The 17696-nt window shown below is 41.0% G+C and overlaps 2 protein-coding genes across 2 annotated transcripts; one reads left to right on the top strand and one right to left on the bottom strand.

The window, feature by feature from the left end:
• Positions 1–357: 357 nt before the first annotated feature.
• LOC308151877 (guanine nucleotide-binding protein G(o) subunit alpha-like) lies at positions 358–11536 on the top strand (the record flags this gene model as incomplete). Its single annotated transcript, XM_080524768.1, has 10 exons — positions 358–396; positions 717–852; positions 962–1053; positions 1792–1884; positions 2293–2453; positions 5621–5749; positions 8819–8948; positions 9274–9345; positions 10231–10318; positions 11349–11536. The coding sequence occupies 10 exons, from the start codon at positions 358–360 to the stop codon at positions 11534–11536; spliced, it is 1128 nt and encodes a 375-aa protein (XP_080380894.1).
• A 797-nt stretch (positions 11537–12333) lies between these two features.
• LOC308151880 (neuropeptide B-like) lies at positions 12334–13216 on the bottom strand (the record flags this gene model as incomplete). Its single annotated transcript, XM_080524771.1, has 2 exons — positions 12334–12462; positions 12956–13216. The coding sequence occupies 2 exons, from the start codon at positions 13214–13216 to the stop codon at positions 12334–12336; spliced, it is 390 nt and encodes a 129-aa protein (XP_080380897.1).
• Positions 13217–17696: the final 4480 nt, after the last annotated feature.

Raw genomic sequence — 17696 nt, 5'->3', positions numbered from 1 at the left:
TAGTTTTTTTTGTATTCCATTCCACAAATGTTGTCATTTCATGTTGAGATAGGTCAAATGGAATACAAAAAAACTGAGACCTAATAAAAATAACAAAACAATTGTGTTTGACCTCTGTATAGCCCACTCCTATTAAAGAAACAGGAAAGTCCAGACAATTCACAGGTGAATCCTTTGCTCGCTAATTGCAACAGGTGTTTTGAGTTCAACAATTAGCAACGCCACTTGACATACAAAGGCATTCCATTGCTACACGTTCTAGTTCTCTCTCATTTCCCTTTCCATCTCTTGATGAATTTCAAACAAAAGTCTCAAGTTAATAGTGAATATACTGCAAAGTCTCACAGAAAGACAACTATGTTTCGATTTATTAGTGTTTTGCCAGCCCCTCTGCAGGTAGGCTATCTGGAAGTCTTGTTATTGCTGTATTTTTACTTGCTTTCAAAAAACAAAAAGTGGAATATTACTGTGAGTTAGGTCTACAGTCTGTCTGTGAACAGTATATAATAGTTTCATAAGGGCTGCTATAAATGTTTTAGCATGTACCATGATAAATCACCCATGTGTAAATCATTATAATCTGATGATAGTATACCATTTGTAAGGGTTGTTAAATAGATCCACAAGATGTCTTATTTAAGCAAAATATGCAATCATAATGCACTATAAACAGGTAGCTCATGTGTTCCAAGGACACTTCTTTGTTTTGACTCTAGACATGCGTGAGAAAGTGTCTTCATCCAGACATTACTGAGGAGGAGAAAAAGGCTAAAAGTCAGAGCTCTAAGATCGAGCGAGATCTATTTGAACAAGCCAAGAATGAATTAAACGTGGTAAAAATCCTGATGCTTGGTAAGTTTGTGTGCCTCTCTTGCAAAACGATGTTATTGAACCTGTTAATCCGATCGTCAAAGGTCTAGTTGTAATGTAACCATGGCCACTGTCTGCTCCCTAAGAATAGGTGCTGCGGAGAGTGGGAAGAGTACCTTGGTCAAGCAGATAAAGATCATCCACAGTCATGGCTTCTCCAAGCAGGAGCTTATCAGCTTCAAGGTATGACCAGGCTCTTAGCACTGTGGAGTACTACCTTGTTCTGTGCCATATTATGGCATTGTCTCCATGTTATAAAGAACCAAGACACAAGTCCTCAGCTGGCCTTTAGCTAAAAAAAGAAACAAAAACACTGACGCTGAAAAAAAGTGTTTAAATTATATACAGTATCAACATGTGCTGAAATGTATACTACATGATGAATGATGTACTGTAGCATGAGTTTGGACTGGCAGACCAGCATCTCCGACAAGCCATTTTAGGGAAATCCCTCTGTTAAGATGGTTTTCCTGATCTCCTGCTGTGGCGTGTCAGGCCTCAAGCTGTGAGCGGAGCCTTGATTATGATGTGTTTTGCCTGGTTTCAAAAGGAAGCTGGGAATATAAAAAGCACCCAGGAGAGGGAAGAAGTCAATGATTGGTGTAAAGGAGGGAATAAATGATTGGAATGCTCTCTCTGATGTTTACCAGTAATCTTAGGGGTTTGGGCTGGAAAGGGCATCTTATTGCACTACACTAGGGATTGGGGAGGGAGTGTGTTTCTGAGGATTGGTGAAGGTTATTTTCACCCTCTGGGAGCATAGTTTCAAAGAAGAAGAACAGGTTGTTGAAGATTATGTCAATAGATGAAGGTCTACTGCCAGAACATCCTAACCATTCGGATGGTTTCACCAGTATTACTGGTTCAGTATGCATTTTTGAGCCGATCCAGTGTTTAGTCAGTTAAAGCTGCTCCCTCCAGCCTGCAGTTCTGGACAACCTGCTGACCTCTATGAAGTTTGTGCTGCGAGGCATGGGGATGCTGAGGATTAACCTGGCTAACAAGAAGAACAAGGTGAGGAGACATGCCGACAGGTATCAGGTGGGCCAACCAAGACTGTAGCAAGTCTATGTGGATGATGTCCTCCTCTTTAGAATTCTGTAGAATTCTGGTTTTACACTAGATGGCAGGCTTGACCTGGCCTAATGCTTAACCAGGAGGGCACGTTGCCCAGCTCCTGTGCTGGAGGGGCAAAGTATACTAGTTTTCATCTTTTTAAATCTGAGACTTTTGATTAGTTTTTTGCCCACACCTGATTGCAATCAACATTTGATCAATTTTAGCTCCATGTAGGACTTAAGGTAATGCCCCTCTCTCATTCTCACCTCCTCAACCTCATGTGCATGGAGCTTCACATTTGATCTGATTATAGATGTTTTACTGTTTCATCAGGAGACAATAAACTGTCCTTATTGTCCCCAGGTCCATGCCCGCTCCATCCTGTCGTGCAGCCAGTGTTTCGGCCAGGACCAGGAGCTGCTCCCGTTTGTGGCCCATGCCTTCTGTGCCCTCTGGGCCGACCAGGGTGTGCGTACAGCCACAGCCCGAGGCCACGTGTTTGAGCTCAATGATTCAGCGCCCTAGTGAGTACCTTAAATGTTATCGCACCATTCCACCCAACCAGACTGGCCACGAATGGTCCAGAGAGGGCCCACCATGAATACAATGTGATTGGATTGCTGCTTAGGATACATTGCTTCCAGAAAATGACTCTCCGGACATTGGCTGCGTTGGCCATTAATTGCATCCACAGTAAGAATTGAAATTGATTCATTGCACGTTAACATTGGTTGTGAATGTCCTGGTCAACTCCTTGTGGGGGCTGAAACCGACGATGATTACATTCTAAATGTTTTAATGCAAGTAATTGTGTGTATAGTGAGTGAACAGTATGTGAGAGTGGTAAAGGGGTTTGTGTGTAAAGGGGGGTTATGATAGGAATAATTTGCCAAATGGCCTGCACTGGCTGCATTGAACCATGACTGCAGTCATGTGCTCTGTGTCATAGCAAGTTTGAAGTTTTAATTTACTCACCAGGGGTAAAGGAGGAGTCAGAATGAGTGCTGTGTGCCCAATAGCTCTGTACTCTGGGGTAGTTTTCTAGTCAACCATAGATAGTTTGTATGCGTTTTGTTTTGGAGATTTTTTTTCCACACATCCAAAGGCCATTGGGTCTGTCCTCTCTTGGTCTGCCCGGTGTGTCATCCACTTGTCGGTTGATCAGCTGGGTTTTGAACCATGGGATTGGTAAAGCGTCCTTGGGAGTGATGCAATTGGGGCCCTCATGCGAAGCGTGTCGCTTTTTATGACACTTTGTTGAAGGTGTCATCACCCTAATTTGTCCTCTCTTTATGCCTCGTTTCAGGGACATTACCGTTGATGAATGCTGCTGTTCAGCTATCAAGTGAAGTGTGGATAATGGTTTACATTTTGGATTTGCATTAGCTTTTTTGCTATGCTCTCTTTAGTAATACTGCTATGAGTGCAATGCATGAGCTTTCTTTGATTTATTTTCTCCAGAGATCATTGTGCAAGTGAGCCATGGAAATGCAGATGGAGAGAGAAAGGAAGCGATGGTTGGGGGAGGATGCTCTTATCTGTTAACCAACAGGTGCTGGATCCTGACATGTTGGGTCTGGGGGAGGGAGATGAGTCCATGACAGCTCCGTTATCGGAACTCAATAAAGTGTTTTTTTTGCGCAGAGCTGGAGGCTGGTGACATTTTGGATTACAACTCCTAGAGCTCTTCCCCTGTCCTCAATCTTGTTAGACCTCCCATTTGTATTGATCTCAGCCATAGCTCGTGACACACTTTTGACTTCCTCTGGATTCAAAAGTCAAAAAGAGTACATTTGAAAATGGATGAATGTACATCTTTCTAAGAAGAATAACACAATTAGTTGTATACCGTTTCTTTTGTTGCAGAAAAGACCGGGTAATTTAGAACTCTCTCCTTGTATTTATTTACAGTTAACACTGAGAACGAAAGAATGAAAAGAAAAGAATACCAGCCAGCTCAATGCTTGGATAGAGGGAGTTGCTTGTTCAGTCAGTCCCCCTCACTTCAGAGCTCCATTGCTAGATCCCAATCCTGTAAGACAGCAGCCCGGCAGAAGATAGCGGGGGGTACAGGTGTCGTCGCCAGACCCCAGCTCCATCTCCCCACTCCTCTGCAACCTCTCTGTTTGATGGTGCCAGGCCGTATCAACCCCCTGCTAGTGCTGAGGCTACCTCCAGTCCCTCCTCCTGTAGTTTGGGCCTGTGTAACCCACTGCAACACCATCATGACCTGGACATGCTGATGTGGCTCTCTCTGCAGCAGTCCTAATGGAACAGTGACAGAGAGAGAGAGAGCCTGGAGTGGGCGGATGTGGGAGTGGGAGGGGAGATGAGATTGAACTGGACTGGAATGTCACCGATTCCTGGCTTGAGGAGGTGCATAGCAGGCGTGCAGGGGTTGGTGGGAGTCTTGCACGCTGTAGGTATCTGATTACTGCTAGACACTGTTGTGCACCGTGTCATCTGGTATCTGTTGCTTTGCCAACATGTTAATTGCTCTTAATTATGAGAGGTCAGCTCCAATATGGCTACTGTTGTGCCTCCCCTGCACATTCACACAACACTTAGGCAGATAATTCGTTTTTGCCTTTTTAATGTTTCACATCTACATTTGTTGTCCTATGAAAAGGGTTGTTTTATGTGTTGTTAATAGTCATAGTTTTTGTTAAATTGTTTTGTTTTCATTAAATGGAGTTTTTGCTTTTAGAGCTTTGGCTGCAACTACATTATGCTAATGAAGTATTTTACACTAAACCCAACTGTCATCACAATTGCAAATTTAGAGCCATGTCATTTCCCAGAAGCTTGTCGCTGCACTGATCCACAGTTCAAATGGCGCTGTGGACACTATGGATGAATTGAGTTTCCCTGTAACACAAAGCACCCCTATTGAGAGGATCTTAGTGAGCGTTCAGTATTCAAATAAACCTCTAGTCCCATGGTGCTCGGACCTGCCTACTGAGCAGGTCCCAGCTAATGGGCACCTCTGTCCACTAATGAGCACCACTGTCTGAGCTCATGCATTCTCTCATATTCTCCCGGTTGATGTATTCCACTGTAGATCTCTCTTTTCACAAGTGGAAGAAACATCAATCAAAAGCACCCATTCAATAGCAACTATTTACTTTATTATGCACTGAGAACAATGTTTGCTCCAATCCATATTCAAATAAACTCCTCAAAAAAAGTTCGGAAACGTTATTCCTCCCCTTTAATAATACCAATTGGTATTGTATTTTAAATCGTTGGAAAGCCTGATTAGTCACCTTTACAACGAGGTACAACTTGTAAGGATCATGCGTGGAATGAGCAATACAGCTAAAAGTGACCCCCCAAAAATGATGAGACCCACTCTTTTTAGTTTGATGGTAATGACTACAGAAGTAAACCACCCTGCCTCCTCATGAGTTCTTTGGTTGTTAAAATCGACTTTGACCCTCAGAGGCAGGTACGCTTGTTTTTAACAATGATGAAACAATGACCTGTGTCACCAAGACCCAGAGCTTCACTGGTGTACCCGGCAGGATCTTTCATAAACACATTTCATGTGTTTGGCTAAATCCCCTGCAATATTCTTCTGCTGGTATGATGTTACATTTGTGATGAATATCCCTTAAATCATTTATACACAATGTCAAAAGCCTGCCATTGTTTGTTTTGACGGTCCCTCTGGTTTTCTCTGCCTTTGCAGTTTCTTTGAGAATTTGAGTCGGATCATCGCTCCCAACTACATTCCCACAGAGACCGATGTATTGAGGGTGCGGGTGCGTACCTGTGGAATCATCGAGACTCAATTTCGAGTCAATCAAATGGTTTTTAGGTAAGATGTAGAGTCTCCAAAATCACCATTTTGTCTTCAGCTGCATCTTTCACTTCGCTGTAACTCTTAAGAATGAATTTTCATAACCCACAGTTTTCTGCTTTTTCAAAAATCGATTATGGTTGCCTTGGTTCATTGTATATTTTCCGAAGCACTCTTGATATCATTTGTTCAGTAAGGAAATGGATATGAGTTGGAATCAAATCCCCTCACATTTGTGCATCACAGAATATGCAGGCATGAAATATCAATCTCAGTTACACTTTTTGTAGTTTTCTCCTTTGTGAATAATAATATGCAACAATTATTCCCATAAATTCAGTGCAGAGCATTTTAACAATGAACAAGTTGTTGATCCTACACTATCTCATGTATATGGTGTGAAACACAGTTGTCTGTTGAATTCACTTCAGTATTTCAACACGGCCAATAATTTTTCTGTAGACATAATGCATGATATTCTAGAGGGGGTTGGTCAGTTTGAAGTGAAACTTGTTCTGAGTATGAGCCCAACTTTCCGCACCAGCCAAAATCATTAGTTGTATTTGTCTTTGCTCATCAATACTGTTTAATCTTTGTGTTGTGATTTCTTTGACCACGTAACAAGTAAAACTGGTTCAGTTTAGCTCCTGTTAGACTGCAAGTCTCTGAGTTGATTAAGTTGACAGTCAAATTGTATGCTGCTTTTGGGATGGCTGCCCTGGTGATGGCGCGCAGATCTGTACTTTTGAGGGCCCTGCTCACCCTCCCCAAGGGTTGTCTTGGGGAATGCTGATAGGCTACCTCCTCACAGCTGGAGGCGATGCCGCATACTGGGGCATGAATCACACCCATAAAATATTGATGGCATGGCTCTGCAGTTGAAAAATAAGAACAGTAGAAGCCGACTTTTCATTGGCACTTTATTTACAAGCCCCTCCCCAACTCCTAACACACACACACACACACCACCTCCTCCTCAGTTGTCCGATGACGTCAATCAGGCTTTGTGAGTATGAAGGTGACTGAGGAGCCCAGTCATCAATGCACAGCTTGTGCTGCAGTGGCGGCATGTTGTAGAGCTCAGCAGGGGGGGGGGTTGGTCTGTCTCTCCATACGTTGTATCTTCCATTATTTTTTTTTCAACAGAGCTGAAAAAGCCTGTTGCCAGGCCAGGTGGTTTGTTGCCTTTTCTTTCAAGTTACTGGTGTTGATATCACCTTTCTTGAGAGCATCTTTATATTTATTTCCTCTGACCACCTTGGATTCGCTGGCCTGTAGAGAGCTGGGAGAAGAGGACCTGGTGTCATAGGAGGTACTTGGTTATCCTGACACAGCAGCCCATCAGGAGTTGGTGCTGCATTAACATGGCCTCAATGCTGGTGGAATTCGTGTGTGTGTATGCGTGTGTTCAAGGACAACCCCCTGTGTGTATATGTATGTACAATGGCTTCGGAAAGTATTCAGACCCCTTCACTTTTTTTTTTTTTTTAAATGTATTATTTTATTTATTTTTGGCCATTAATCCACACACAATACGCCTTAATGATAAAGCAAAAACATGTTTTTTTAAATGTTTGCAGATTTATTGAAATTGCAATACAGAAATACCTCATGTACATAAGTATTCAGACCCTTTGCTCTTAAAATGAGCTCAAAAGCAAAAATGTCCTCCAAGTCACTCAATAAGTTGAATTGAGTCCATCTGACTGCAAGGATAATAGTTCATGTGATTTCAGAATGAAATGTTTTTATAGGGTCTCTGATTTGCATAGGAATCAATTACACTGTCACTACCAACTCAGCTATTTTCTACAAACTCCCTAGTCCCTGCTGGTGACAAACATACCCATAACATGATGCAGCTACCACTATTCTTCACACCAGGGGGGTATTCCATCAACGTCGCTAAAGGACAATCCAGGCTTATTTTTATAAATCCCACGAGATTCCACCAGGAACCCTGCGGTTACATGGTTGAAGCTTACGCCACCAGGCGCCCCAGAAAGAAATAAATCCAGCCTTGTATATTAAAATAAGCTTGCATTTTCCTTTAGCGACGTTGAAGGAATACCCCCCAGGGATGGTGTGGAAACTGTATTGCAGGTGCTGGATTAGCACTAAAGTTAATGCTTTGTAGTAAAACCAAATAAACAAACCCAATTATACATGAGCAATTATTCCATTAAGGGATTCTTTTTGGCCACTTGGTTATAGACCAATTGTTTAGTATGACTGAGATGATGTCCCATCGACTGTGCTTTTTCCTCTCCACCATTCAACTTTGAGATTTTTTTTAAGCCTCCTCAGGGTATCATTTCTGAGCAGTTTTGTTTCTCTCCATTTGCTCAGTCTGTAATGACAATCTGATCCACACCGTGTAATTTGATTCCTAAGCAAATCAGAGACCGTATAAAAACATTTCACTCTGAATCAACTATTATCCTTACACTCGGATGGACTCAATTCAACTTATAGAGTGACTGGCTGAAGGCATTTTTGCATTTGAGCTGATTTGAGGAGTGTTATAGCAGGTGAATGCTTAATGACTCAAAACATGTCAGTGTTTCATTTGTAATTACTTCGTAAATATTAACAAATTAATTTACACTAAGATATTGTATAGATCCATGGGAAAAAAACACAAGTTAAATCTATTTTAATGTCAGGTTGTAACACTACCAAATGTAGAAAAATTCCAGTAAGGTGAATACTTGACATGTGAATCCAGTCAATACTATATATATATATATATATATATATATATACATATTATATGAGACCCACTCTTTTTAGTTTGATGGTAATGACTACAAGTAAACCACCCTGCCTCATCATGAGTTCTTTGGTTGTTAAAATCGACTTTGACCCTCAGAGGCAGGTACGCTTGTTTCTAACAATGATGAAACAATGACCTGTGTCACCAAGACCCAGAGCTTCACTGGTGTACCTGGCAGGATCTTTCATAAACACATTTCATGTGTTTGGCTAAATGGTACATGATTGATGACTCTTGATATGTTCCCTTTCACCTAACTTATCTCAGACCATGTTTTCATCTGCAACCTATTTTTTTGTGTCTGTTGATAGGATTTATGATGTGGGGGGCCAAAGGACAGAGAGGAGGAAGTGGCTCAGCTACTTTGACTCTGTCCGGGCTGTGCTCTTTGTGGTGGCGCTCAGTGGCTATGACATGACTCTGATGGAGGACCCCTCTAAGGTAAAACATACATTTACCAGTAAAACATCTGTTTGAAAGCTACTGGAGGAGGAGGAGGAGGAGGAGGTTTCATACAACACTGTATATGGTAATGTGCATGAAATCAATGTGAAGAAACCAATGATGTCCTTGTAAACGACTAAATGTTATGCCACCAGAAATACGGTCTTGTCCTGACGTCTAGACATTTGCTGTTTTATCAGACATGTCACTGGGTATATATTGTCTGTACTTGATTAACTGTGCATTGTTTTTTGTTTTAATGTGCTTCTCTTGCCCTGTTATTTCTTTCTCCTCACTCCATTGTTTCTCTCTGTCACTGTAGAACCAGCTCCAAGAGAGCCTTGAACTCTTTAATTCCATCTGCACCAATACAGTTTTTGGAAGTACGTCATTGGTAAGTTTTTACTTGAGTATTGTCTTACACCACCCACTCAAACACCTTACTTGTACAACACGGTCTCCACTGACTGCTTCTCTTAAAGATGACCTGCAGTTGGGCCTGTAAACAATGGTTGTCCTTTGCATCAATGTAACTCCCAGTTAGTTGTGGGAGTGCAGTGCAGTGTGGCGGAGCAGTGTTAAAGATGTTGGGAAGATTACAGCCTCTGGAGCCCCCTCAGTAATCACCTCTACCCAAGCAGCCAGAGCAGAACTAGCTTTGATTGCCTGTGACATGGATAATTGGCATACAAGGCATAATTGCAGGTCATTTCAGTTCACTGCGTTGGCTGGAGGCACTGTTTAAAAAAAGCTATAACAAGCTTGTTTAATTTGTCTTGGTAAGATTGTACTAGTATTTAGGTTGTGGATATGAGTCATTGTTTATTGGTTGCAGTATCGTTTTTATCTGTAGTCTTTAATGACATCACCCAAGCAGTAGGGTGTATAGCCTTTTTCTCCAGCCTCTCTCTTTTTGTGAACAGTACAGGTAAGTGTATTCCTGTCTCTCATACCAGCTAATTACTGATCTATTTGCCACCGTGATTATTCCATAAGGACACCAACTGCAGTTTCGTTCTAATTAACACAATTTTTAGGTGCATGTTTCAGGACACATTTTATACCAGTTGACAGACATTTTCTGCAAATAATTCATGGGGGAAGTTTAAATTGTAAAAAAAAGAAAACTATAACAATTTAAATTACACTTTAAACCTTATCATGGAGTAAAATAGCAATCGTGAAGTGAAAATGTCATTTTTGTTTGGCATTTGTTCAACATTAGGGCAAGTTTGTCTTGAAACATTCCTGTTCATAATGATAATACAATCTCTTTCAGATTCTATTCATGAACAAAATTGACCTCTTTCGAGAGAAGATTTTAAACTCGGGAAGGCACTTGCGACTCCACCTCCCCTGTTACAAAGGTAATCTTGAATAGGTTTTTGTTCACTGACTTTCTTGGTATTTATCCAGCTTTGTTTTCCTTTTGATTTCCTGTACATCTTGGCATGTACAATATATTCCTGATGAATTGCAAATTGCATACATTTCAGAATTGGCCTTTTGATTTAATTGGTTTACTGACTTTAGGGAGCAATCCTTTACATAACTGTCTTTTCATATGCCTCTGAGCTGCCTAAGTTTTATAGTAGTTACCACCTCCAAACTCTCCTCATTATCCTGTACTACCCTGTGGGTGATGGAGAGAAACTGCCCAGTATGTTACTGTTGTTGCAGTAGGATGCTCTGAGCAATAATGGAATTTCATCAGCCACATAACCCACACAATGAACATCTGTACTGTAGAACATTATTCTCCAGTGGGAGAGGCACTATTGTGTTATCTTTGTTTTCCCTGTGTATTTCCCTAAGGGACTGTCTGTGCAGCCATACACTCTGTTTTTACTACCACCACTATAGGCCTGCTGCTGTCTCTCCCTCGTGTGGGAATCAGAGCTCCTTCTTGCCAGGGGTTGACATGGCAGACCATACTACCATTCTGATGCAATGCTGATCATGTTCAATACCTCCACTGGGACCATGAAATCTAGTCATACATATTTCAGGTTTATCCCTGAGAACTGGAAGTCTGGTTGATAAAACATCAGGGGTTGATTCTGATTCAGTTCTCAGTGGAAATAAGGGGATTGTATTTTTCCTTGAGGGTGGGGTGTGGGTCTCTCTCCATGTCAGTGTTTCTCAGTAGGAATAATCAGTTTTTAAATTTAGTTTACTTTTCAGAATTTTGCATGACCTTGATATGAGAAGGTTTCACTCAGCTGTCACTGACCTTCCCTGTATTTGGACCACAAACTTGACGCCACTGTACTCTAATATCTGATTGTGTCATGTAGGACTTGATGAGGGTATGCAACTCAATTTGGGCTGGCTGTTCCAAATGTAAGCCATTGCTTGTCTGTGTGGTTCTTGTAACTTTTGGTCCCCTGCCTGCAGGAGCGGACTGTGATGTGGATGCTGCTGCTCTTCACATCACTGCCATGTTTTTGGCATGCAACACCACCCCTAACAAGCTGGTCTACCACTATACCATCGCCACAGACACGTCCAAAGTCCAGGTTGTCTTACAGGACACCATGGACACAATTGTCAAGGAGAACCTGGAGGCTGTATCTCTGCTCTAAGACCCACTGGGGTCTCAAGTATATTTGTTTTTAGGTTTGTTTAAGTTTTAAGTTTTTTTAACCTATATTCACATACATTGTTATACTGTATGCATTATGTGTGTCAAGTTCAATTTCCAACCCCTTCACTTCCAACAACCTAAAGCTGTTCTCAGTCAATGAACTGCCAGTGATTTTCAAATGAGCCAAGGACTGATCTAGAATGAATTCGGCTACTGGAAATACTTAATTTAGGCTGCCATGATTTGTTGCCGAATTACTTTGATGTTGTGAAATTATTTTTTAATACATTTTAAGAAAATAAAACTATTTATTGCTACTTGGGTATTTCTTATGATGTTAAATATTCAGACTATTCTTAAGCCAAGCTAACTTACATGAGTATTTGTGTTGTGTTGTTTTTTTGTCCACATAATGCCTTTGTACTGGGGAGACAGCAACATTTTAAGTAGGAAATATATCATATAATTATAATACACAAATTGTATGAACAAACTATTTAATGCAATATAAGATGGCTTTATTCATGAAGAACGGTATTTCATTGGTCAATACAGGTATGTACACTGTTATACATTACAGAATACATTGTAAAGTGTTGTAAAGACAAATATAAGTGAAACAAATGTATCTGTTCTGGGGAAACGAATGGTCAAACGGTCGTAAAACCGAAAGAACACTCACAGAAACAATTCAGTTAACGATAGGGTTGTGATAATGGACAATTTCAATGAAACATTCAATGCCATCAGTCCTTTATCAGTCAGTCATCAATGTATCCCCGCTCGTGGTGCTGATCAGGCGTCCACACAGTCCAGTGAGTCCAGCGACACGAATACGTCTGCTTTACATTGGAATACGCCCGTGCCGTCCTGCACAAGTTCACAGCTCTGCAGGTTCGGTGTAATATCTTTGATACAAATAGGCTGTAAAAAGAGAAGTATAAAATATTTCCGTAACGAAACATTGTAATTTGTGTAAAAGAGAGTGTACAATATATGCTCCTATTGCAAAAATAAACTACAATTTGACTTATTTGTAGGCAAACTTATTATGAACAAGATTACATTGATATCCTGTAATGTAATCATAATGCATGTAGTATTCCTGTAATATTCCTGACAACTTTCGGATTTTCGGAACTATTCCGAATTTGGTGAACTGATGTAAAACTCTAATGCTACAGGGTGGTGCTGAATGGACAGCTCCGGCCCTTGTGACCCCATTACATGGCATCTTCTCACAAATCATCCCCATAGAGAAAATACAAAAAACACTAATACACAGTAGTTTTGACAATTCCATGTTGTGTGCGCAATGTATTTTTTGTTGGTTTTACGCACTTGTACGCATGACGTGACAGTGTGTCCAGTGCGTATTACGAATTTAAATAAAGTGACAGTTTTAAAAGCAAATTACCATAGATTTGAGGACCGAGTTCTTTCGACTGCTGGGTTCTGAGAACACGCTGTTTAAGGTAGACTCTCCGCTGTCAGACGCCTCGGGCTCAGCCCTCCTGGTATATGGCGACCTCCGGATACCGGACAGCAAGCCTGACGCTCTGCCCACTGAGTAGTAGCTTGGACCAGCAACTTGCTTGTACCACGCTTCTGTTGGGTTACAAGAAACCAGCATGGATATAACTACGACCACCAAAGCAAGTTTAACGGACCTCTCCATGTCTAACACTGTGTTGCTGCGCTCCTTTTACTTTCTCCCGGTAACTCTCTCCTGGTCACTGAATACTTGGTATATTTTTTCCAAATGTCCTCCCTTATATAGCGACCTCGTCATCGTGATCACATTTCGTCAACTACACTAGAGTGGATGATTCACATTTCCGCATGAGAGAATTCCTGTGTGGATTGATCAGTTTACGCGTCAGAGAGCTAGAGTACGTTTAGTCGGCAGGAGGGGATGGGTGTCATTAAAGATCTGACGTTTAATTTGAACAAAGTGAATTTCTCAGCTTGCATAAACATCACTAAAAGGTCACGGCAGATGAGGTGTACGTCAGGTGTGGTCCCATCAAAGCAGTAACAAAACCAGTTGGTGATATTGTAATGGTTTAGGCTATATTCGAGATAGGGCCAGGATTTATATTCTATTTCTGGATTATTGCCTATTTCCAATGGACTTTATCTTGGAATGTCCTTTCTGGTTGCTTATAATGTATTTTGCCAGTAACTGTATCTTGAGTATGTTCCTTTTCATATTTTCTTCAGAACAACTTGGTGCAAATACCTATCGGTACAGTTGTGTGCCACCATGAATGAATGAATGAATGAATGGTCTTTATTGTCATTGATATAGTACAGGTACCAAACAACGACATTTGGGAGGGGGGGCTCCCCCCCCCCCAAAAAAAAGAAGGGAAAAGAGCTGGTTTACATAAATAAAGGCTATGTACACTATCCACTATACTATACTATACAAATAAAACACTGTGCTGTACTCTATGCTATGCTATACCTATTCTAACATTTCCTATTATCTGAACCTTATGTACCCTAGGGTTGTCATATTGCACATAGTGTTATTGCACATTCATTTAAAGTGTCGCAGTTTGCAGGTTTGAAATGTACACAGTTGTGTTTCAGTATTACACTTGATTTCAATCTAGTAGCTGCCATCAAATATGTGGATAATGGACAATATTACACAACATCTGTCTAGCAAGTAATGCTAAGTGATCCCAATTGTGATGACCACAATAGCAGTTGTGACTTCGACAAGGTTGTGCTGCATTGACAGTCTTGGTCACAACCCCACTCCCTTCGAGGCTCGGCCTCACTGGGTCTGTGATCAAATTGACCTGATTTGGTTATGACAATGACTTGATGTCATCAGGGGAGCCTATAAGCTGCTGCACTCATGTTACATGTCCTACTCATTAAATTGAGGTCCTCAAATGATACAAATTTTCAGAAGCTGTGTATTTAAAACATGTTTTTGTAATATTCATTGTTATTTTATTTATGGTCTTTGTAATCTGCTATAACATATTAGGAATTCTGACTCTCAAGTGAATAACCTTAGTGGGACTGGGGCTCCAGAGATGTGTATTGGACACACACCACACATTTTGGTCACTGGTTCTTCTCATTTTGCTTGGTAAAGGCTAACAAGCGTGAACTTCTATAATGGCCCTTTTTAAAAATATATAGTAAACGACCACATCCCTTCCTCAAATTGAAGAATCTTGGTAACAATCATACTAATGGTATTTAGAAAATAAATCAAGTGGAGCAACAGTCTCTGGAGAATATGCATGAAGCATTGAGACATACTCAAAGCAAAGTGGATTGGTCGACATGGCACAACATTCAATGTTTTTGGTAAAGTTCCATGAGTTACATCAAGTGATGGACTTAACTTACATGTGGCAGTATATGTGTACATACTGTACAGAGTAACTGTACTTGCACTTTTAGAGTTGATATCTGTGACAACATCCAGCGGAAATGGGCTAAAAAAGGGGTCTCAGTGAATCTGACTTGTGTGAACAAATGTCCCAGTGCCCACAACTCATCTGGAGTCTCTTGGTTTAAGAACAACGAGCTCCTAATTGATGGATCCACACTTTACATCAGTGACATATCCTCCATTGGCTCTGGAAACTACCCATGTAGTACAGTAGTTCATACAGTAGTAATACAGTAGTTCTTCAGAAATTGTCTATATTCTTATGCAGAGATTGAGGTTGTGCAGTGATTGAGGCAATGAGAGGTTAAGTAGCTCTAGCATTTGTTGCATCAGGCGTCGTGCTTACAGTGACTTTTATTACCATTAGATACATTTTTACCCTTTCTCTGTATTATTTTACATTTCTTATTAATTATTGTGAATTGTTGTTGCAAGAATGCACTATTTCTCAGTTTCCCAAGTTTCTTTCTCAGTTTTCCAAATTGTTACATATCATATAGCCTTTCAAATATAGCATTCTGCAAGAACAAATTCCCTGAATTGCAGCATCATTTTAGTCCCTTGAACTTTGACCCCTGACTCCCATCAGATGGCCATCCTCCTCCCTGTTTCCCTCAGCCAGGGTGCACGGGGTCAGACGGCAGCTTCTCAAACCTGAAGAGCTTCACTCTTGCCTCAAACACAGAGGAAAGATAGCCAGCCATGGTCACATTCCAGATACACCCCTATCTTACTTGGGTGCATCGGGCAAAGGGCCTGCATATTTCCATCATGGGAGGCAAAGAGTCCACAGTTCACTGTCTTCAGCCTTCATCTATCTCTTTTCTGGACCTGCATTGCTCTCTTCCTTCATAGGTCCAGACAGCCCACTCCCCTGCCTCTTCCATGTCACTTCCCCTCTCTTGGTGGCCTCTGCTGCTAATCCCTTCTCGGGCTCAATCTATTCTCTTCACTTCCTCCTCTTCCCCCATAGACCTAAGTTCTCTGTTCCATTCAACCCACCAGGAGCTCTTGCCCAGGAAGACGCTGTACTGTAGCATTCCTCAGTTTTTGTATTGGTGATGATGGTGACAGCACTGATGGCCCAGCTGCTGTTTGTGTCATTAGGAGTGCTGATCTTTCAGTAATGCTGCCCCCTGGTGGGAATCTGAGAGCACAGCAACCTGAAGCCTCTGTGTTGAGCCGTAGTCATTCCACTCAAGTTTCAGGTTTCAGTTTCAAATTCACAAGAATAAGAAAGTAAACTTTGTAGGTTTCGATTCCTGACATTGCAGCACAAGACAATAAGGCAATAGGTATAATTCAAGATAATACAAAAAGTGACAATAGTACAGAGTGACATGATATGACAAATAAGATTATTTACAATTAGCAGTATCTTGCCATTAAGGGTTAGGGTTAGTCATATCACGACTAGTTAGTATCTGGCCCAGAATATCACCCTATTTCAATGAAAGATTTTTTCTTGTTGAAATAGGGTGACATTCTGGGCCAGATCTGACTAATCATGATATGACTTGATCTGGCTGCTTTTGGGGTCCATCCATGCTGCTCTTTTTCAAGCTGAAGAAATTATCAAAATGATTTTTGTTAACACATTTTCAAACAGCTTGTAACAAATTATGTTTCTGATGTTACACAATAAGTGCTGGTCGGAAATGTTTTTATTTTAACCTTGATTACAACCATTTAGTTATTTCAGTGGCAATGTCTTTTTCTGTAAAATTTATTTTAGTTGAAATAGGGTGATATTCTGGGCCAGATACTAACTAGTTGTGATATGACTTGATCTGGCCGTTATTGGGATGGCCTGAATTCGTCTGTGCTGATCTCTCTCAAGGTGAACAAATTATCAAAATGAGTTTTGTGACACTCGATGGTAAAGTCTTTTTTCCTAAGATTTTTCTTAGTTGAAATAGGGTGATATTCTGGGTCAGATCGGACTAGTCATGATATAATTTGATCTGGCCACTATCAGGGTCTGTCCATGCTGCTCTCTTTCAAGCTGAAGAAATTATCAAAATGAGTTTTGTTAACACGTTTTCAAACAGCTTGTAAATCAGTGCCAATTATGTTTCTGATGTTACACAATAAGTGCTGGTCTGAAAAATAGTTATTTTAAGCTCGATTACAACCATTTAGTTATTTCAGTGGCAAAGTATATTTCTGTAAAACATTTTTTTTGTTGAAATAGGGTGATATTGTGGGCCAGATACTAACTAGTTGTGATATTTCATGATCTGGCCGTTATTGGGCTGGTCCGAATTCGTCCAGGTCCGTCGGTGCTTGCTGGGTAGTAAGGTGACTGTGAGCTTAAGCTTAGGTAGTCCGTATGCATGGGATGTGCTTGTGGATGATAGTCAATTGTCTACAGTGGGCTTGTTCATGAGCCTGATTGTCTGGGGGAAGTAGCTATTGGTTACCTTTAGATACCTAAGGCCTTTAGGCCTTGAGGCTCCGGAAGGGGCAACACATGGCGTTACCCTGAGAGCAGCACGTAGGCACTTGCTGTGGTGGGGTCAAAGATCAACTCACAATCATCTGGGACTGGACCATTGGATAGATTAACATGATTATCATTGTTGACTATTGGACACAGAGCAGGGCAACAGTCTTACAATACAAGTCAGTGGTTAAGAGTTGCTGATATCATAAAGATTACGTCAGATTAACATAAATAATTAATAAAATCATAAATGACACCATGCTTGTTACTATACACAGCACACAATAT

The sequence above is a fragment of the Nansenia antarctica genome (assembly GCF_963989245.1).
Source record: "Nansenia antarctica genome assembly, chromosome: 2".
In the NCBI taxonomy this organism is placed as follows: domain Eukaryota; kingdom Metazoa; phylum Chordata; class Actinopteri; order Argentiniformes; family Microstomatidae; genus Nansenia; species Nansenia antarctica.
The sequence above is the reverse complement of the archived record's forward strand: the minus strand, read 5'-3'. Positions and strand labels throughout refer to the sequence as shown.